Below are 22,574 nucleotides of genomic sequence, written 5' to 3'. Positions count from 1 at the left end.
AACACTGATAAACAGAGACCAAAAATTAACATAGAAGAGACCAAAAGGCAACTTGCTCAGATCAAGAGCCAAATTGATAAGATCCGCAAGAAAAGATCAATGATTGCCCCATCTAACCTTGAATCACCTTCAGTATTTGATGAACCTGAGGATGATAGAGATTTCATAGATCTGCTCAATTTAACTACACATGAGGGAAGTTTCTTACAACTCCCCCCTTCCCAATTAGATATGGATAGTGTGGACAAAAATGAAACCAGCCCAAAAAATAAAACCACACAAGAAATGAACACAGTTATTATAGATAACACCAATAAAAGTACTTCCCTGGTCCCTTTTTTACCGCCAGCCCTAAATTCAAACCGAACGGCTTTAATGGATTTTTTAACGCCAAAAGCAACAAAAAGAAAAAATGTACTAGAGGAACCCGGGCAGGAATCAAATCTAAACAAAAAAGGAAAGAAAACATAAAAAAGGATACTAATAATATCTTTAACCTCTCTAAACACATACTCACAAAGGAAGAAACAGCAGTCCTAAATAAGGGTTTATCCTTTTGTCCGACCTTTCATTCTAAAGATTTTGACTTATACCTGGACTTTCAAAACTTTGTAAGAAAATTGACACTAAAGAGACATTTTGCTATAGAGAAAAAGGATCTCAAAACAACTGAGAACAACCTACTTGCTGACGGTCTCCCTAATAATATACTTTCGAAAGATAATAATACTACTATACATACAGATGTTTTTTTGCACACAAATGTAAAAGCGAAATCAAAATTTTACCCTATAGCCAGCAAGGGGCACCATATAAAAACCTTTTGCGATATGGTTTTAGAAGATTTTAAACATCTTGATTCGGGTAATACCAGGATTGCATCTAATCTTAGTAAGGGTGAAAAAATAGCTCTAAAATCCCTAAAAATGAACATGAACATAGTTATAAGATCAGCTGATAAAGGAGGTGGTGTGGTCATACAGGACAGGGTGGATTATATAAAAGAAGCCCACAATATCCTATCGAATGCTGCACAATATTGTAAGACAAGTAAAATGAATTATGACACTGCGGTTATAGCATATAATGATCTAATTACCAGAGCAACTGTAAATAATATTCTTAATAGCACTGAAAAGAAATTTCTTATGATTAAGGATCCTAAAATGGCCTTTTTATACCACCTCCCCAAGATCCATAAGAATCTTGAAAACCCCCCGGGACGACCGATTATTTCAGGAATTGATTCTTTGACATCAAATTTGGCTGCATATATTGATGAAATTATGCATGTTCATGTATTAGAACTAAATAGCTATCTGAGAGATTCTTCTAATTTAATAACCATGTTAAAGGATATTGTTTGGAAAGATACATATCACTTTATTACAATGGATGTGTCTGCTCTCTATTCAAATATAGACCATGATCTGGGGTTACTTTGCTTCTCACATTTTGTGGAAAAAGATACCAGGCTGCACCCCTTACAAAAAATTTTTGTCCGTGAAGGGATGAGTTTTATACTGAAAAACAACTATTTCACCTTCCTAGATGTACTGTACCATCAGATCCTTGGGACCGCGATGGGCAGTAAAGTCGCACCAACTTATGCAAATCTATTTATGGGAATTTTTGAATCTGTTTTTATTGAACAATCTGAATATCAGAACAACATTATACTCTATAAAAGATACATAGATGACTTATTTATAATTTGGGACAATAAGGAGGATAACGTGTCTAATTTTATTTCTCATATAAAAAAGAATAATTGGGGTTTATCTTTCTCCTCTACTATTAATAAGGATACAATAGATTTTCTTGACCTCACAATTGCACACAAGGAAAATAAGATTTTTACTAAGACCTTTTTTAAAAAAGTAGACACAAACGGGTACATACATTTTAATAGCGGCCACTATAATAAATGGCTGCTAAACATTCCCATTAATCAGTATCGGAGAATTAGGAAAAATTGTACACTAGATGATGATTTTAAGATACAAGCTGGAGTTTTATATGACCGTTTTAATGAAAAGATCTACCCCAAAAAACTTTTAACCCGTGCTTTTAAAGAAACCAAGAACCTGAGACAGGAGGATTTGATTATAACCTCCAATAAAATGTCTCCTCGTGATGGACCCTCTGATTTTAGTTATAATTTTATTACCACTTTTAGTCATGATAATGCATTAATTAAGAAGACCCTTAATAAACACTGGGAGATCCTTTTGGGTGATCCTGTGCTTAAGAAGATTCTTCCATCCCATCCAGGCATCACTTACAGGAGAGCCCCGACTATTAGGAATATTGTGGCACCCAGTAGGTTGAGAGTTCCTATTAATTCTAAAGAAGAGGAACGCTCTATTGGGGTCTCAAAATGCTACAGCAAAAATTGTCTATGCTGTACATCCATTGCACACAAAAGAAAGACTTTTGGTACAGCTGAGGAACCAGATAAATATACGATCAAGGGACATCTCACATGCCATTCTGATTTTGTGGTGTATCTCATTGATTGTGCATGCGGTAAAAAATATGTAGGAAGGACTAGACAGCCCCTACATAACAGATTAAATTCCCATAGACATAACATCAAGAAAGGGTTCCTCTTACATGGATTGTCCCGACATTGCACTTTGGTACATGGAAAAAAGGCAGACATCATTATAACACCAATTGAACAAATCCCTATTGATACTCCTAATAGAATAGAGGTTTTAAATAAAAAAGAGACTTTTTGGATTTATAGATTGGATACATTGAAACCAACTGGACTTAATGAAGTAACTGACCTGTTTTACTGATCTGTTGTGCCATTTGGGAGTTTTTATTCAGTCTGACTCCTTTTATTATTGTCCCCTTTTTATAGGCTCTATGTATATATATATATTTTTTAGAGAAACAACTGTTTATATTATGTTTTTATATCTATTAATTTATATGTTGCTCTTCAGAATTTAAATAACTGCATACACAGCCACCTTGAACCAGCTATATCCCTGGCCCAGGCGCCTTAGATTTTATTCCCACGGTCCCAGTTCTGGCATCTACTCCGTACCGCTGTACTATGTGTTCTCATGGTAGGGTCAAGAGCATGCGCACACATATATATATTTTTTCCCACGCTTATGCCCGCTAATAACCTTAAGCTCGTTGATACTATGATCCTCTTTGAAAAAGAAAAAGTAAATATCACATCCTCTTTAACACACAAACAAAGAATATAGCACACATTATATTATAAATTTTTATTCACATATATTTATATACACATCACTTTGTACTCCTGGGTGAAAGAATTTTTATTCTGTATAAAAAGTTCACAGAAAATTATGCATTTTTATTATCATTTTATTTCATCTCTTTCCTTTATCATTTTTTCTATATTGAAATGTTTTTAATATATTTATTAAACATATGTTTTATTTAATTGTACGCATATATCACAACCTTGTGAACATAACTTTAGGGATACACAGATTTTTGAGAACTACTGGTGGCGTACACCACAAAAATCGAAGGCTACTTTATGGGCAACTTTCTTGGAGTTCGTGTCCTGATTTTTGACTTTTTTTCTTTCCTTTTCTTTTTATTTTATAATTTTCCAATTTATGAATGTGTATTTCTCATATAAATTGTTTTTATGACCAGTATAATAGCATTCTACAAAGTATATGATATCTGTGAAAAACGCTGTATCATGCATGCAGATTTTTTTTTTTTTTTTTTTTTTTCTCTTTCCCTTCTGACTTTTTTCAAAGTGCCGGGAGGCGGTACTTTGTGGTTACCACAGGTATAAAAGAGCTTCATTTGTATGTACATGTAGTGTTGATTTACTGGTCCTGAAGAAGAGGTCACAGACCTTGAAACGCGTAGACCCATGGAATAAAAGAATGTTCTGAATTATCAACATCTCCTCTGAATTTATCTGGCGGATTGCGCGGGTTTAACCCCTTCTCCTTCTCCACTTTGATCAACATTATGTGTGAAGAAACGTACTGTAAGAGAGGATTCACTCAGCGTATTTCTCTAGTATACTTGCAGTTGTTCTTCACTTGAAATATCCCAATTTGCCAACACAATGATCTGCTGCAATAAGAACGGCAGGACAAATTTCCAATTTTGAGAATGGGAGGAAGATTATGGGCTGTTTTCATGCAGGTGAAATCACCACATAAGCAGTACATCTGTTTATCTTCTAAAAGACCTAAAGCACACACAGTTATGTTTCAGAAGGCCTAGAGATTATAAGTCAACGCAGAGTGGCCAACATGCAGTGATTCTGGTACAATATTTATGTACAACATGGACTTAAAGGGAATCTGCAAGAGGTTTTTGCTCCTCCATCTGAGAGCAGCAAAATGTACAGACAGAGACCCTGATTCCAGCGATGTGTCATTTACTGGGCTGTTTGCTGTCATTTTTATAAGATTAATGTTTTCTCTGCTGCAGATCTAGCAGTTATAAAGAGCTCATGAATATGCTGGACAACTTGGCAGAAGGTAAAGTAGTCCTCTAATGATAATCAACTGCTGATTAAACAATGATTTTATCAAAACTACACTATGCAGCCCGTTGGAGTCACACACTGTTGGAATCGGGACCTCTGCCCCTATGTTACTCTCAGATTAGGTGGTAAAAACTTGGTAACAGATTCCCTTTAATGATTGCCTCTAAAACTAAGTTCCTAGCAGTCACTGATCACTGTAACAGTGTAGTGGGTGGGCCTACCCCCTACTAGTTCAGCATAGTTACCCGGCATTGTTATTATTAAAAATGTTGAATTTTATTACTGTATGTGATTTTAGTGTAGGGCACCCCCTAGTGGTCGGGTGGGACGGCTGTTGCCACCGGGGAGGAGGAGTCGGCCGGATATCTAGGGAGAGATTGTGTGTGTGTGAAAAGAAGGATCCGGGACAGCAGACAGGGAACACCTGCAGCGGCAAGTGTGAGAGTGTGAGCGGAACACCAGGGGACACCGGAGATAAGGAGGTGGACGCAACCTCAGGGTCTATTCCGCTGGTGTGGGTCCAGTGAGTGCTTGCCCGGAGAGTGGGAGCTCAGAGAAGAGGAGTATCTAGGGCATATCCCCACCAGAGGGCGCGTTTGGGCAGGTTGTCCCCAGCTCCACCAAGATTGCCGGAATCTGCTGACCGGAGTATTTTTATGTGTGAATAAATGTCAGTTTTTATGCATCTCCACTTTTGCCTGAAGACTCTTTGTGCATCGGCCGATGAACATACTGACACACACTGTCCCAACATTGATGTAGTGATGAAGCCAGGGATGTGCCTTGAATACAGAGCTGCCACGACTACACAGCCAGAGGCCTCCCTGGCCCCTCACTTCAACAGCTTAAATATTAAAGGGCAAAGTTAAATGAGAAAACAGAAAAGAAGCAGTTGGCTAGATGACACATTCAGTTTTTTGAGTGGAAACTAGAAGGAAGTCTTTCAAAAACTGTATGTGTCATTACTGCATTAATCACAAACAAAACCTAGAATCTTCTGGAAACTACTGGTAGTTCTCATAGAACTACATATCCAAGCCAGCAAGGAAGGGTCACTGAGCTTGTGGGGGTCCAGTGAAGTGCGGGGATTGCAGGTTAGTGCATAGTTTAAGCACAATCTCATAGTTTGACACAAGAGCATAGTTTGAAATTATCCTTATAAGTTTCCCATTGTTTTTTTCTATGTCTAGTTTTATATGTACTGTTTATCCCCACTTAATAGGTTGGATATGGACAATGCTACCAGGTGTGTATCTTGTCAAATGTATGCATGCCTTGAACAGCCGTTCGAGGGTGAATATGTCTGTACTCGATGCCAGCATGTTGCATATTTGGAAGCCCAGGTAACGGATCTAAATATGCAGCTTGCAACACTCAGGAGCATTGCAAACCTGGAGAGGAGTTTAAAGCTCACTGAGCGTTCTCTGGCTGGGGCCAGTGCTATGGAGAAGGGTGGAGGTGGGGAAGGTCAGGACCTAGAGGTAGGTAGCTGGGTATCCATTAGAAGAAGAGGTAAGGGGAAAAGTGTCAGGGAGCCTAGCCCTGATCTGGCACAACCTAGTAAATATGCCTGTTTGGCTGATATTAGGAATGCAGGCCCAGGACCAGGATCACTACAGCAGGACATTGCTCCTAGCAACCAGGAAAACGACTGCTGTAGGAAGGAAGGAAATAGAAGTGCAACAAAGACCAGACAGATGTTGGTGGTAGGGGATTCTATAATTAGGCGGACAGACAGGGTCATCTGTCGCAGAGACCGTGAATGTCAAACAGTGTGTTGTCTGCCGGGTGCTTAAGTTCGGCATATTGTGGATCGGATAGACAGATTGCTGGGTGGGGCTGGGTAAACCCAGTGGTCATGGTGCACATTGGTACTAATGACAAAGTTAGAGGCAGGTGGAAGGTCCTTAAAAATGATTCCAGGGAACTAGGAGAAAAGCTGAAGTCCAGGACTTCCAAGGTGGTGTTTTCAGAAATTCTACTGGTGCCACGAGCGTCACTAGAAAGACAGCGGGAGCTTAGGGAGATAAATACGTGGCTTAGAAATTGGTGCAGGAAAAAAGGGTTCGGGTTCATGGAGAACTGGGCCGACTTCTCAGTCGTCTACAGTCTCTACGGTAGGGACGGGTTGCACCTCAATAGGGAGGGTGCAGCTGTACTAGGGGAAAAAATGGTCAGACGGATAGAAGAGCTTTTAAACTATAATCTGGGGGAGGGAGGGTAGTGGACCAAATAAGGGGATAGATAGAGCAGATAGGCACAGTGAGACGGTAGGGGTCAATGAAGGATTAGGGGGGCTGGGACATGCAAGAAACATAGGGAAGCTAGGAGTAAGGAATGCGTTAATAGTATTAAATGTCTACTAGCAAACGCAAGAAGTCTTGCAAACAAAATGAATGACTTGGACACTAAGGTCAACCATGGATTATGATGTGCTGGGTATTACGGAAACCTGGCTGGATGAAAGCCATGACTGGGTGACAAACTTAGAGGGTTACACTACTTTTAGGAAGGACAGGAAAGACAACAAAAGGTGGTGAAGTGTGTATATTTATCAAATATAACCTAAAACCTGTGTTGAATGATGACATTGGGGGGTGGGGGAACTACAACAATGTAGAGTCAGTATGGGTAAATGTACATGGGGAGGGGAATAATAGAAAAATGCTAATTGGAGTTTGCTATAAACCTTCTAACATACCTGAAAAGGTAGAGGGTGAAATGCTGGAACAAATTGAAAAGGCAGCTAATAATAATAATAATAATAATAATAATAAACGGGTTCCAGACATTCAGTGGGACTTAGAATCTTCTGGTTGTGCTAAAAGCTGTAAGTTCTTATCTACAATTCAAGACAATTCTCTCTCTCAGATGGTAGATGAACCGACGAGGGGAGATAATTTGCTGGATCTGGTCCTGTCAAATAGACCAGATACAATTTCAGATCTACAGGTCCGGGAGCATTTGGGCACCAGCGATCATAATATGGTAATCTTCAAAGTAATATTCAATAGAACATTTAAAAGGGGAAATAAACCTGGAATTTTAGGAAAGCCGATTTCAACAAATTAAGGGAAGAAAGAGCCTAAGGCGGGCTTTGCACACTACGACATCGCAGGTGCGATGTCGGTGGGGTCAAATTGAAAATGACGCACTTCCGGCATCGCATGCGACATCGTAGTGTGTAAAGGTTCGATGATACGATTAATGAGAGCAAAAGCGTCGTAATCGTATCATCGGTGCAGCGTCGGCGTAATACATAATTACGCTGACGCGACAGTCCGATGTTGTTCCTCGCTCCTGTGGCAGCACACATCGCTGTGTGTGAAGCCGCAGGAGCGAGGAACATCTCCTACCGGCGTCACTGCGGCTTCCGTAGGATATGCGGAAGGAAGGAGGTGGGCGGGATGTTTACATCCTGCTCATCTCCGCCCCTCCGCTCCTATTGGCCGCCTGCCGTGTGACGTCGCATCACCCGCCCCCCTTAACAAGGAGGTGGGTCGCCGGCCAGAGCGACGGTCGCAGGACAGGTGAGTCCATGTGAAGCTGCTGTAGCGATAATGTTTCCTACGGCAGCTATCACAAGGATATCGCTGCTGCGACGGGGGCGGGGACTATCGCGCTCGGCATCGCAGCATCGGCCTGCGATGTCGCAGCGTGCAAAGTACCCCTAAATGTGTAGATTGGGACAATGTCATGGTAACTGGGGATACCGAACATAAATGGGGAAAGTTTAAGGATATACTTCTAGAGCCCTGTAAAAAACGTATACCCTCTGTTAATAAAATGTCCAGGAATAAAAAGAAACCACTATGGATAAATAAGACTGTACAAAAGTATAATAAAACAAAAACAAAGGGCGTTTAAAATCTTGAAGGCTGAAAAAACAGAAATAGCATTTCAGAAGTATAAAGATATTAATAGGAAATTTAAAAAAGAAATCAAGCAAGCAAAATTAGCTACTGAAACAAAAATCGCCAAGGACATTAAAATAAATCCCAAAATCTTTTATAAATACATTAATGCCAAAAGGAAAACAAAGTATGGTACTGGCCCCTTAAAATATAATAACAAGTTATAGAGGACAAACAAAAGACTGAGATATTAAACAGGCACTACTCATCCGTGTTCACCAAGGAACTGACTGTTCCAGGATTCATTCAACAAGTGAAAAATGAAAGTTCAACACCTGATATACATTAAACACAAGAAGAAGTACGCCTGCGTCTAAGTAAATTAAACATTGACAAATCCCCAGGGTCAGATGGCATTAATGCACGAATATTGAGGGAACTGAGCTCCGTAATCGATAGACCGCTGTATCTCATCTTTTTAGAGTCGCTTGTAACAGGGTTGGTGCCTCAGGATTGGAGGATTGCTGATGTGGTACCGATATTTAAGAAAGGTAAGAAGGTGGCAGTAAGCGTGACATCAGTAGTATGCAAAGTTTTTGAGGGCATTTTAAGGGATGACATGCAAAAATATATTGCAGAAAATAACATAATAACTGACAGACAGAATGGATTCATGAAAGATAAGTTGTGTCTAACCAACCTGTAGGGGTTCTATGAGGGGCTAAGTGCGAATCTGGATTTGGTAATGCTGTTGATGTGATTTATTTGGACTTTGGAAAGGCATTTGATACTGTACCATATAATAGCCTTATACTAAAGCTCCAGAAGGAAGGACTAGGGGAAACAATAGGCAACTGGGTAAGGAATTGGCTAAAAGATAGGAAACAAAGAGTAGTCATAAATGGTACATACTCTAAATTGGCTATAGTAAGCAGTGGGGTGCTACAGGGATCTGTGCTAGGGCCAATTCTTTTTAACTCTATTAATGACCTTGTGGATGGGATAGATAGTAAAGTGTCAGTCTTTGCTGATGACACCAAACTATGTAGGATATTAAAAATTGACCATGATACTACAATATTACAAAAAGATCTGGATAAGATGTCAGAATAGGCAGATACTTGGCAAATGAGAGTTAATGTTGATAAATGTAAAGTAATGCACCTAGGACGGAGTAATCCTATAGCTGCGTATACATTAAATGGAAGTAAACTCGGGACTACAGAACAGGAAAAGCACTTAGGTATTCTTATTACAAATAGGCTGAGCAGCAGTATTGAATGTCAGGCAGCAGCTGCAACAGCAAACAAGATTTTAGGGTGTATAAAAAGAGAAATTAGATCCCGTGATCAAAACGTATTGTTACCCCTCTATATATCACTTGGTAAGGCCACATCTAGAATATGGGATTCAGTTTTGGGCTCCACATTTTAAAAAGGACATTCAGAAGTTAGAGTCAGTTCAAAGGCGGGCAACTAGACTACTACAAGGAATGGAAGACCTCCCATATGATGATAGGTTGAAAAATTTAGATATGTTTAGCTTAGAAAAAAGACGTCTCAGAGGAGATCTCATTTATATGTATAAATACATTTGTGGTCAATATAAAGGACTGGCACATGACTTATTCCTTCCAAAGGCAATACTAAGGACCAGGGGGCATACACTGCGAGTGGAAGAAAAACGATTCCGGCAGCTAAATAGGAAAGGGTTCTTTAAAGTTCGAGCAGTCAGACTGTGGAATGCCCTACCACAAGAGGTAGTAATGGCAGATACTAAAACAGCTTTTAAAAAAGGGCTGGATGATTTCCTCAGTACACATAACATTGTTGGTTATAAATGACTTAAGGTTACTTTACACACTGCGATATCGGTCCCGATATCGCTAGTGTGGGTACCCACCCCCATCTGTTGCGCAACACGGGCAAATTGCTGCCCGTGCCGCACAACATCGCGCAGACCCGTCACACATACTTACTTGCCCGGCGACGTCGCTGTGACCGGCGAACCGCGGTGGTGGGGACGGTCCGTGCGGCGTCACACCGATGTCACTGAGCGGCCGCCCAATAGCAGCGGAGGGGCGGAGCTGAGCGGGACGTAACTTCCCGCCCACCTCCTTCCTTCCGCATTGAGGCCGGGAGTCAGGTAGGAGAGCTTCCTCATTCCTGCGGCGTCACACATAGCGATGTGTGCTGCCGCAGGAGCGACGAACTACATAGTTACTGCTGCAGTAACGATAATTGAGAATGGACCCCCATGTCACCGATGAGCGTTTTTGCAACGATGCAAAATCGCTCATCGGTGTCACACGCAGCAACATCGCTAATGCGGCCGGATGTGCGTCACAAATTCCGTGACCCCAACGACTCCACATTAGCGATGTCGCAGCGTATAAAGCCCCCTTTAGGGACAAAATGTAAAACTGGTGGAGGAAGGTTGAACTAGATGGACTTAGTTACTTAGGTTGAAAAAAAGACCTATGTAAAGAAAGATGTTCTCACCTTTGTATACCGTTCAAAGCCACCCAAGTCAAGTTTCTCCCCATCTGTGGCAAGTCGTTTTTGTCTTCTTGTCTCTATTCGCATCCTCAAAAAATCTTTAGCATCTTTATCTCCAGTCCCTGGATCATAATACTCACTCATGTCCACATCCCAATCATCAGCCGTCTGTTCATCAAAATCTGGTAAAATGTACAAGAAAATGATGAAAGTAGGGGACAATGTGAGGGGCATTTTTTGGTAGATTATTAAGAAATCTGCCCCAGGGAGCAAAAAAAAAAAAAAAAAAGAAGTATGAAGCTACCAGCTAATGCGCACTTTTATTTGGTAATCTGTCACTGCAGAGAAAACTTCAACAACTCTGAAGTCATTTTAGTAGTGTATTTAAAAAACTACTACTGGGTAAAGTAGAAAAAGATGATAACTCTCATATAAGACAGAATATAATAATTATAGTATTGTGGAGAAAAGCGTACAAAAAAAAAAAAGGCCAGCACCAAGAATGTCACTTTATGTTTGCCAAGGCACGCAGCTTACCACCTTCCTGCTCCTGCCATAGCTGGGCATCTGTGTAAAACACCAATCCAGATCCACCCTTCTCCCACTTTAGTTCAATCTCTTCCTCATACAAACGTTCCTTAGCCCTTTCTTGTGACGTGATATCCTCATGCAAAGCGTCATATCGCTCCCATTCTTCACAAGTGTCATTGTCCTATAAAAAGATAAAAAAAAATCCTATAGGATTACTGAAATGTAATGAACGTAAACGTTGCATGAGCTACATAGACACATGTTGTATTGAGAAAACATTTTTTGAGATTCAGCTTTTCCAAACACATTACTTTTGTGGCTGGTTGAACTCTTATATTTGTGGAAGTTTTTCCCCCACAAAGTAATAAAGATTTTGGTAGAATTTTGAAATACAGTGAAGGAAATAAGTATTTGATCCCTTGCTGATTTTTTTAAGTTTGCCCACTGACAAAGACATGAACAGTCTACAATTTTAAGGGTAGGTTAATTTTAACAGTGAGGGATAAAATATCTAAAATAAAATCCAGAAAATCACAATGTATAAATTATATAAATTTGCATTTTTGCAAAGAGAAATAAGTATTTAATCCCCTACCAACCATTAAGAGTTCTGGCTCCTACAAATCACTTAGACGCTCCTAATCAACTTGTAACCTGCATTAGACAGCTTTCTTAAATTGTCACCTGTATAAAAGACTCCTGTCCACACACTCAGGCCTCCAACACACATCCGCCGGTACGTTTTTGCTTTTTCCATACACATAACATGTCCGTGTTTCTCCGGCATCACACAGGCACGGATCCGCTAAAGTCAATGGGTCCGTGCCTGCATGTACGTGACACGTAGCATGTACGTGTCCTATCCGTAGCATCCGTATCACTTCTTTTGTGCGTTCAGGATGTGATGTCGGTCAATCTTTTTTGTCTGTGGATGTCTGTCTCTCTCTCTGTCTGTTTGTCCCTCTCTCTGTCCGTCGGTCGGTCTCTCCCCCTCTCTTATACTCAGGATGGGGGGCTCCACGTTATGGGGAGCCCCCCCAGCCTAACAATATAAGCCAGCAGCCGCCCAGAATTGCCGCATCCATTAGATGCAACAGTTCTGGGACTCTACGCGGCTCACCCCAAATTGCCCTGATACGGTGGCAATCGGGGTAATAAGGAGTTAATGGCAGCAGCCCATAGCTGCCACTAAGTCCTAGGTTAATCATGTTAGGCGTCTCCCCGAGATGATTAACCTGTAAGTTAAAGAAAATAAACACACACATCCAAAAAATCCTTTATTTGGAATCAAAGACAAAAACAAACACCCTCTTTCACCACTTTATTAAGCCCCAAATACCCATCCAGGTCCGGCGTAATCCACGGAGGTCCCACAATGCTCTCAGCTCTGCTACATGAAGCTGACAAGAGCAGCCACATACCATGACCGCTCTCTGTAAGCTCCACGCAGCAACTGAAGTGAGCCGTGCGATCAACGATGAGGTCACTCAGGTTGCTCGCGGCCACCGCTGGATCCTCCAACTGTGACAGCAAGTCGCCCAAGTGACTGAAGTGAGCTGCGCAATCAGCAATGAAGTCACAGGTGAGTTGCGGTCTTGAGTGGAGGACCCCAGCTAGCCACAGGTAACCCGAGTGACGGCAGCGCTAATCACGCCGCTAACTTCAGTCACTCAAGGGATTAGCGGTCACCGGTGAGTCCTTCACGGGTGACCGCTAATCAGGACGCCGCACACCGACAGAGCAGTGGTATGACAATGAAGTCGGGTGAAGTTTATCCGAGTTCATTCTCATTGCGCGACTCTGTGTGTCTGCTGTCAGCGGGTATGTAGCAACGACATTTTGCCTCACACATGGATCAAGACAAATGGACATGACACGTACGTATCTCACGCATACATGGACATTCAACACGCACGCACGGCGAGCAAACGCCATCACATGGCTGTCACACGTACTGGCGAAACTGACAAAAAAACGGAACACGGACCCGGAAAATGGAACGCGAGACACGCACGTGTTTTTTGCAGAAGTATGGCAGAGGCCTCAGTCAAACTCTAACCTCTACAACATGGGCAAGACCAAAGACCTGCACAAGGCTGGAATGAGCTACAAAACCATAAGTAAGACGCTGGGTGAGAAGGAGACAACTGTTGGTGCAATAGTAAGAAAATGGAAGAAATACAAAATGAGTGTCAATTGACATCGATCTGGGGCATCATGCAAAATCTCACCTTGTATCCAGGATCATGAGGAAGATGAGAGATGAGCCTAAAACTACACATAGGGAACTTAGAAAAAAAGGAACCAGCACGATCTGAAATTGGCATGCATCATATAAAAAGTGAAAATTCACAGATTTATTCCAACTGTACTATAATAAAAAAAATGAGATTTTTAGCAAATAATTGATCAATTTTTTGAGCCTCCCCTGCCAACGTCACGGCAAATCTCAATAGGGGGGTCCTACTCTACATTCTGTATTTCATGTGCCATGCGGCCTCCTAGATAAAGTTAAAAGCAGAACCATAATGGAGCACACATACCTGTAACCTGTATATAGCCGCTTCCATGTTGCAAAAAAGGCAATTGTGGATAGAGACCAGCCCAGGTCCCAGCATGTGGAGCAAGCTCTACACATACCAGGACTATATCAGAACTGATCCTCCCAGTGCCAAACAGCAACCATTGATAAAGGCGGACCAGATCCAAGAATGGTGCTTAATTAGCATTGCCTGTGGAAAGGGGTGAGGTAACTGAATCTGAACAGCTACCAACAGGAGGAATACATTTCAAACCAAAATCAGGCGTGCATGGTATAGTGATGGTCAGTCACCAGATTGTAGCATAACTACGGTCAAAACAGAGAAAAAAAGGAACCAGCACGATCTGAAATTGGCATGCATCATATAAAAGGTGCAACATAGAAGCGGTTATATATACAGGTTACAGGTATGTGTGCTCCATTATGGTTCTGCTTTTAACTTTATCTAGGAGGCCGCATGGCACATGAAATACAGAATATAGAGTATGACCCCCCTATTGAGATTTGCCGTGACGTTGGCAGGGGTGGCTCAAAGAATTGATCAATTATTTGCTAAAAATCTCATTTATATTACAGTACAGTTGGAATAAATCTGTGAATTTGCACTTTTTATATGATGCATGCCATTTTCAGATCGTGCTGGCTCCCCTCTCTCTCGGTTTGGTTGTAGTTATGCTACAAATGTCTGGTGGCTGGTCACCACCATGCTATGCACGCCTGATCTTGGTTTGCAATATATTCCTCCTGTTGGTAGCTGTACACATTCAGTTGCCTCACCCTTTCCACAGGCATTGCTAATTAAGCACCATACTTGGATCTGGTCCGCCTTTATCAATGGTTGCTCTCTGGCACTGGGAGGGTCAGTTCTGATATAGTCCTGGTATGTGTAGAGCTTGCTCCACATGCTGGGACCTGGGCTGGCCTCTATCCACAATTGCCTCTTTTGCAACATAGAAGCGGTTATATATACAGGTTACAGGTATGTGTGCTCCATTATGGTTCTGCTTTTAACTTTATCTAGGAGGCCGCATGGCACATGAAATACAGAATATAGAGTAGGACCCCCCTATTGAGATTTGCCGTGACGTTAGCAGGGGTGGCTCAAAGAATTGATCAATTATTTGCTAAAAATCTCATTTATATTACAGTACAGTTGGAATAAATCTGTGAATTTGCACTTTTTATATGATGCATGCCATTTTCAGATCGTGCTGGCTCCCCTCTCACATAGGGAACTTGTTAATGATCTCAAGGCAGCTGGGACCACCTTCACCAAGAAAACCATTGGTAACACTTATGATCCGGAACCATGGAAGATCACCATAAATCATTGGTAAAAGGTGACAAGAGCATTGGCAACTAATCTGGCCGCCATCCCCTTACTAACCATCAACACTAGAAGTAGCCGAGGGGTGAACTAACATCCTCTGCACCGCAAACCCAGCCGGAGAATTAGCTATCCTAAAGGAGGGAAAGATGAATAACTCTCTGCCTGAAAATAGACAAAGAAGACCAAGCCCCCCACATTCATAGACTGCGGTGATATAGGAAAACACAATACACAGATAGATGATAGGATTAGCAAAAGGTGAGGCCCCCCCTGACTAAAATAGGAAAGGACAGGAAAGGGGCTGATGGTGGCCAGAGAAAAACCCTACAAAATTCCAAATTCCTGATAGTACAAAAAGGCCCTCAGATCGCACGATCTGCACTCCGTCCTATACCAGGCGCTCTTGTCATACCAATGAACAGAAAACAAGAATCATTACAAATTCAAAAAGCCACAAACACATGGACTTAAAGGAGCTATACTCCAAACATAACTGCAGGGAGTTACCCAGCTAAGCAACTGAGAGGGAAGATCCCTGCATGCAATATGCAACTGAAAACAACCACAGAAAATGACAAACTCAGATAAGAGTAAACAGTTTGCCGCTGGCAAAAAACGCACAAAAACGCACCCGTGGCAAAAAAAACGCAGCAAAAACGCATGCATTTTTACTGCGTTTTGGTGCATTTTTTGCTGCATTTTTGCTCACTGCGTTTTTATGCGTTTTTTATCAGTGAACAACGCTATTAAAGATTGTTGAAAAAAGAAAAAAAAAAAAGGTCTGATGTAATTTCCTTCTTCAATATGTTCTTCCTTCTCCACTAGTGTATGCAGAAGAGCAGACAGCTGCAGAACTACAAGGCTCAGCATGCTCCATCCACTAGTGGATGCAGGAGAGCAGGAAAAGCAGACCTGCCAACTGGCAGGGAGATGTAGCCTAAATCCTGAATATGATATGTGTATAGCAAGGATTTAAAATATAACTTTTAATAAATATAATGATAAAATAAATCAAAGTGCAAAGTGAAGTATAATAAAAGGAAGGATCTCACCCAGTTCTTCTCCTGAGGGATCCACACCACTGTATAATCCAAAGCGGGCGGGCACCAGACCAGTGACGTAAAGCAGGGGATAAACAATACAGTTACATTACCCCTGTCGTGCCCCTGCAATAGCTTCCGCCCTTACAAGGGCAGCACCCAAGTCAGGATAACTACCCCAATAAATACACAATACCCCTCCCAACGCGTTTCCCTCTCCGTGTGACCGGAGAGTTCCTCAGGGGAGAAAAGAAAGGTAAAGCCTGCAGTGGCAGGTCAATACATTACACTACTTGCTTTCAGTCAGTGTGTTCACACACCGCTTTCAGTGTATGTGCTAATGGCCAGTGGGACGCTGTATACTGCCAGAACCCTACCTTATATATCTCTCAGCACTCCTGTATCACCTGCAGTCAGTGGGAGCACATGTTTCAGCAGCCTTACTAATCGATCACCGACTAAAAACATAGAAGGATCTGCCCAGATTCTTATCAGGCAGAGCAGGTATGCAACATCCTCATGTTTATGCAGGGCGGATCGGAACGATTTCACCCATCCTGCCCATCCAACTTACAGTTCAAGTGGACTCAAATGGCTGTGCCCGTGCGATCCGCACTCAATCTATCGGGTCTAGGTTGCCCCGGCGGCCACTCGTGCGCACGCGCGGCTGGATCATAGTTCTTCCGCGTTCCAAAGTGGAACGCACACATCGCGCATGCGCGGGGTCACGCTCTCCATCTATCGCGTGTATGTTGCCCGGGCGGCCACTAGTGCGCACGCGCGGCTGGTTCATAGTTCTTCCGCGTTCCAAAGTGGAACGCACGCACCGTGCATGCGTGGGTCACACTCCAATGTTATTGGCCGATAAGCGATACTTCCGCGTACCACTCTGGAACGCACCAGCCGCGCAAGCGCAAACCATAGTGGACATCCAAAAGAGATCATGATAAAGAAAAAGCTTTTTAAACAAAGGGAAATAGTATTCTAAATTGAATCGGTTAACTATCACTGCCACCACTGGTAACACCTAGTATGTAGGGGTACAAGAATAATGGCACCTATAGAGCATAACGCCTTCATCAGTCTCTTAGTCATGAATCGATTATATTGTGAAATTCTTTGGAGCCACTTGAACGATGTCCACATTAATGTATAAGGAAATAAGGGATCGAAAAGAATAGGGTCGGCATAGACAAAACTAACACTGCACAATAATGGGAGAACATGAGTGATGGGAAAACCCATCAATATATCAAATACTAGAAGCACTGTAGGGGCAAATTCACTGCACCCCACAACTACCATAATAGCTCCCACAAGCCTACTATCTCAAAAACCTCGGTCCGGTGTAGGCTAACAGAAAGGCTCTATATAACTGATCAAATGGCACGGTTAAAAAGACGAATACCACCATCAACCACCACAACGTTCACCTCAGCAAAAGACTTTAGATAAAGCTGCCATAATTAATCTATGCCGACCCTATTCTTTTCGATCCCTTATTTCCTTATACATTAATGTGGACATCGTTCAAGTGGCTCCAAAGAATTTCACAATATAAATCGATTCATGACTAAGAGACTGATGAAGGCGTTATGCTCTATAGGTGCCATTATTCTTGTACCCCTACATACTAGGTGTTACCAGTGGTGGCAGTGATAGTTAACCGATTCAATTTAGAATACTATTTCCCTTTGTTTAAAAAGCTTTTTCTTTATCATGATCTCTTTTGGATGTCCACTATGGTTTGCGCTTGCGCGGCTGGTGCGTTCCAGAGTGGTACGCGGAAGTATCGCTTATCGGCCAATAACATTGGAGTGTGACCCACGCATGCACGGTGCGTGCGTTCCACTTTGGAACGCGGAAGAACTATGAACCAGCCGCGCGTGCGCACTAGTGGCCGCCCGGGCAACATACACGCGATAGATGGAGAGCGTGACCCCGCGCATGCGCGATGTGTGCGTTCCACTTTGGAACGCGGAAGAACTATGATCCAGCCGCGCGTGCGCACGAGTGACCGCCGGGGCAACCTAGACCCGATAGATTGAGTGCGGATCGCACGGGCACAGCCATTTGAGTCCACTTGAACTGTAAGTTGGATGGGCAGGATGGGTGAAATCGTTCCGATCCGCCCTGCATAAACATGAGGATGTGCATACCTGCTCTGCCTGATAAGAATCTGGGCAGATCCTTCTATGTTTTTAGTCGGTGATCGATTAGTAAGGCTGCTGAAACATGTGCTCCCACTGACTGCAGGTGATACAGGAGTGCTGAGAGATATATAAGGTAGGGTTCTGGCAGTATACAGCGTCCCACTGGCCATTAGCACATACACTGAAAGCGGTGTGTGAACACACTGACTGAAAGCAAGTAGTGTAATGTATTGACCTGCCACTGCAGGCTTTACCTTTCTTTTCTCCCCTGAGGAACTCTCCGGTCACACGGAGAGGGAAACGCGTTGGGAGGGGTATTGTGTATTTATTGGGGTAGTTATCCTGACTTGGGTGCTGCCCTTGTAAGGGCGGAAGCTATTGCAGGGGCACGACAGGGGTAATGTAACTGTATTGTTTATCCCCTGCTTTACGTCACTGGTCTGGTGCCCGCCCGCTTTGGATTATACAGTGGTGTGGATCCCTCAGGAGAAGAACTGGGTGAGATCCTTCCTTTTATTATACTTCACTTTGCACTTTGATTTATTTTATCATTATATTTATTAAAAGTTATATTTTAAATCCTTGCTATACACATACGATGCAGGAGAGCAGACAGCAGCTGCAGAACTACAAGGCTCAGCATCCATCATCCAATAGTGTATGCAGGAGAGCAGACAGCAGCTGCCGAACTACAAGGCTCAGCATCCTCCATCCTATAGTGTATGCAGGAGAGCAGACAGCAGCTGCAGAACTACAAGGCTCAGCATCCTCTATCCAGGACTGTATGCAGGATTTCTTTGCACCCCCCCAAAAAAAAAAAATGACGTGGGCTTCGCCATATTTTTGTATGCTAGCCGGGTACAGCAGGCAGGTACAGGCTGACCCCAACCCCCAGCTGCCTATGTGTACCCGGCTAAGAACCAAAAATATAGGGAAGCCCTTTTTTTTAAATAAATTTCATGAATTTCATGAAATAATTAAAAAAAAAAAAAAATGACGTGGGCTTCGCCCAATTTTTGAGACCAGCCAGGTACAACTAGGCAGCTGGGGATTGGAATCCGCAATGCAGGGTGCCCAAGCTTTCTGGGCACCCCCACTGCGAATTGCAGTCCGCAGCCACCCCAGAAAATGGTGCTTTCATAGAAGCGCCATCTTCTGGCGCTGTATCCAACTCCTCCAGCTGCCCTGGTGACGGGTGGCTCGCTGGGTAATAATGGGGTTAGGGCTAGCTGTGTATTATCAGCTGGCCCTAAGCCCGAAAATTATGGTGTCATGCCAATATTAGACATGGCCACCATGAATTTCTAGTAAAGATAAAAAAAACCAAACACACAGAAAAATATTTTTATTAGAAATAAAACACAACACAATTAGTGACTCCATCTTTATTGAAATAAAGAACCTACCTCCACAGTAATCCTGGGTCAAGAGTCCCACGCCGTCCAATCCGGATCCAGTATCATCTGATCGGTTTGCTGGAAGGCAAAGCGATCAGATGATGTGTCCGGGTTCAAGGGCCTGAATCACATGACACAGCAGCTGATTGTATAAACGGCTTTTATACAATCAGCTGATGCATCACTGCAAAAAAACTAAACAAACCACACACTTCTGTGCAGCGTTGGACTGGCTACCGGAGAAAACTCCAGTAATGCCAGGCCTGGATTCAGGTACCTGCATTGCACTCCGGAGCTCTCACCTGAGCTACGGCGTGCCTTTACAGCAAGCGAGCGCCGAGTGACTGATTCCCCGGCACTTGCGGTTCAGTTCAGGACAGCTGCAGACAGGCCGGGGTGATCGCCGGTGCTCTCACCTGCACTCCGGACATCAGCCCGGCCTGTCTGCAGCTGTCATGAACTGACCGCAAGCGCCGGAGAATCAGTCACTCGGCGCTCGCTCGCTGTACAGTCTAGGCTGATGCATCAGTGCAAAGAAAAAAAACAAAAAAAAAAACCCCAACCACACACGTCCGTGCTGACTCCCATCTGACCGCTGCACGAGCTGCCGGTAATCAGCTGATTAAGTCTCCTGACGGCATCAGCTGATAGCCGGCCGGGCGGTAAAATCCTGCGTCACCGCGACACTTACGATGAGCTGCTGCATCAGGTGACCGCATCAGGTGATCACCGCTAGGTCCTGCAGCTATCCTACGTGCCTGGGAGCTGGTACACAGCCGGAGCGGGGGTGGTGGTACCGGGAAGAGGAGCTGGGAGCATGGCACCGGGAGTCTGCAGACAGGCGAGTATGAGATTTTTCTACTGTTCACTTTTGATTTCGCAGCCGCTTCCACCTCCTGCACGGGAGCAGACATGGCACTGGGCGGGAAATGGAAGCAGCGGTGGCGGGGCGGTACCGGGAGGATTCACGCTTCTGTGCTTACTGACAGAAGGGATCCTCTTCATGTACATGTCACTTTACTACCCACCCCTTGCGTTTATAGCTGCGTTTTTAGTCATAAAAACGCACTAAAATGCAGCTATATTTGCAATTTGCGTTTTTCATTGCGTTTTTGAACATCTCATTGAACTCAATGGGTGGAAAACGCAGTGAAAATTCAAAAATAATTGACATGCTGCGTTTTTGTGGTGCCCACAAAAACGCAGCTAAAAAAGACGGTGTGTGCAGACAGCAAAAATGAAAACTAAGACTTTGCTGGGGAAGAAAATTCATGCGCAAAAATGCCACGAAAAACGCACTGTGTGAACTTACCCTAAGTGTTTGGATATATGTATCAATAGGTAAATATGAGATTACATTGGTGAAGTCTGACCTTGGCTGATTTCCAAAATCAAAGCAAACTACAAAAACTAAAATTTCTTTGTCTCATAACTAGAGATAAGAAGCAATTCACAGAACTGTGATTCATCGAACAGGTAAATTCACCATGTTCCAAATTATTATGCAAATTGGATTTAAGTGTCATAGCAATTATTTTTTTTTTCAGTGAAGCTCATTTGGATCACTGAAATCAATCTCCGATACCTGTGATAATTAGTTTGCCAGGAGAGCCCAATAAAAGGAAAACTGGATGTTCCACAATATTAAGCAGGCCACAGTTTTCAAGTAACATGGGAAAGAAAAAGGTTCTCTCTGCTGCCGAAAAGCATCAAATAGTGCAATGCCTTGGACAAGGGATGAAAACATTACATATTTGACGAAAAGTTAAGCGCGATCATCATACTGTGAAGAGATTTGTGGCTGATTCTGAACACATACGTGTTCGTGCTGATAAAGGCAGAATGAGAAAGGTTTCTGCCACGCAAGTCCATCTGATTAAGAGAGCAGCTGCTAAAAAGCCATTACAAACCAGCAAACAGATATTTGAAGCTGCTGGTGCCTCTGGAGTCCCTCAAACCTCAAGGTGTAGGATCCTTCAAAGGCTTGCTGTGGTGCATAAACCTGCTATTCGGCCACCCCTAACCAGTGCTCACAAGCAGAAACGGTTGCAGTGGGCCCAGACATACATGAAGGCTGGGGCCACACGGGGCACTACTGCGATGCTCGCATGACACTCGGCTCGCGCTGGCAGCACAGCGGGAGCCAAGTGTCATACTAGTGTATGTCCGACTGTGTGAGCGGACCTCAGCTGTGGGGGGCGACCCGGCTCTCAGGAGGGGCGGGCCGGCGCTGCGGAGGGGCAGGCCGGCACAGAGGAGGGAGGGAGTTGTTTCTCTCCCTCTCTCCTCCGTAGCCGGCTATTGAAATGCTCGCTCTGCACGCGCGGTATACCGGAGTACCGAGAGTGCAGTGCGATTTTTCTCTCGCCCCAGTCACTTGAATGGGTGCGAGAGAAATGACTCTCACATTACAAAAGCAGCATGCTGCGATTGTTTTCTCGGTCCGATTAGGGCTGAGAAAATAATCGCTCATGTGCGCTGACACACAGGTTAGAATTGGTCAGAGTGGAGTGCGATGTTTTATCGCACTCCACTCGCACCGATTTTCTCGCCGTGTGGCTTAGGTCGAAGACTAATTTTAAAACAGTCTTGTTTACTGATGATTGTCTGTTTACTGTTTACTTGTTTACTGATGATTGTCGAGCAACCCTGGATGGTCCGGATGGATGGAGTAGTGGATGGTTGATGGATGGCCACCATGTTCCAACAAGGCTGC

General features: G+C 43.3%; 1 protein-coding gene across 1 annotated transcript in view; it reads right to left on the bottom strand.

The window, feature by feature from the left end:
• GPATCH3 (G-patch domain containing 3) overlaps positions 1–22,574 on the bottom strand; it is a 147,599-nt gene that overhangs the window by 5,579 nt on the left and 119,446 nt on the right. Inside the window, exons 3-4 of the mRNA XM_075335905.1 lie at positions 11,403–11,577; positions 10,869–11,047 (exon numbers count right to left, since the gene is read on the bottom strand). Coding sequence (XP_075192020.1) covers positions 10,869–11,047; positions 11,403–11,577 — 354 coding nt within the window. The remainder of the gene's footprint in view (positions 1–10,868; positions 11,048–11,402; positions 11,578–22,574) is intronic.

Source organism: Anomaloglossus baeobatrachus, chromosome 2, assembly GCF_048569485.1.
Source record: "Anomaloglossus baeobatrachus isolate aAnoBae1 chromosome 2, aAnoBae1.hap1, whole genome shotgun sequence".
Classification (NCBI taxonomy): domain Eukaryota; kingdom Metazoa; phylum Chordata; class Amphibia; order Anura; family Aromobatidae; genus Anomaloglossus; species Anomaloglossus baeobatrachus.
Note: the sequence above shows the minus strand (reverse complement) of the source record. Positions and strands in the feature narration are given on the sequence as shown.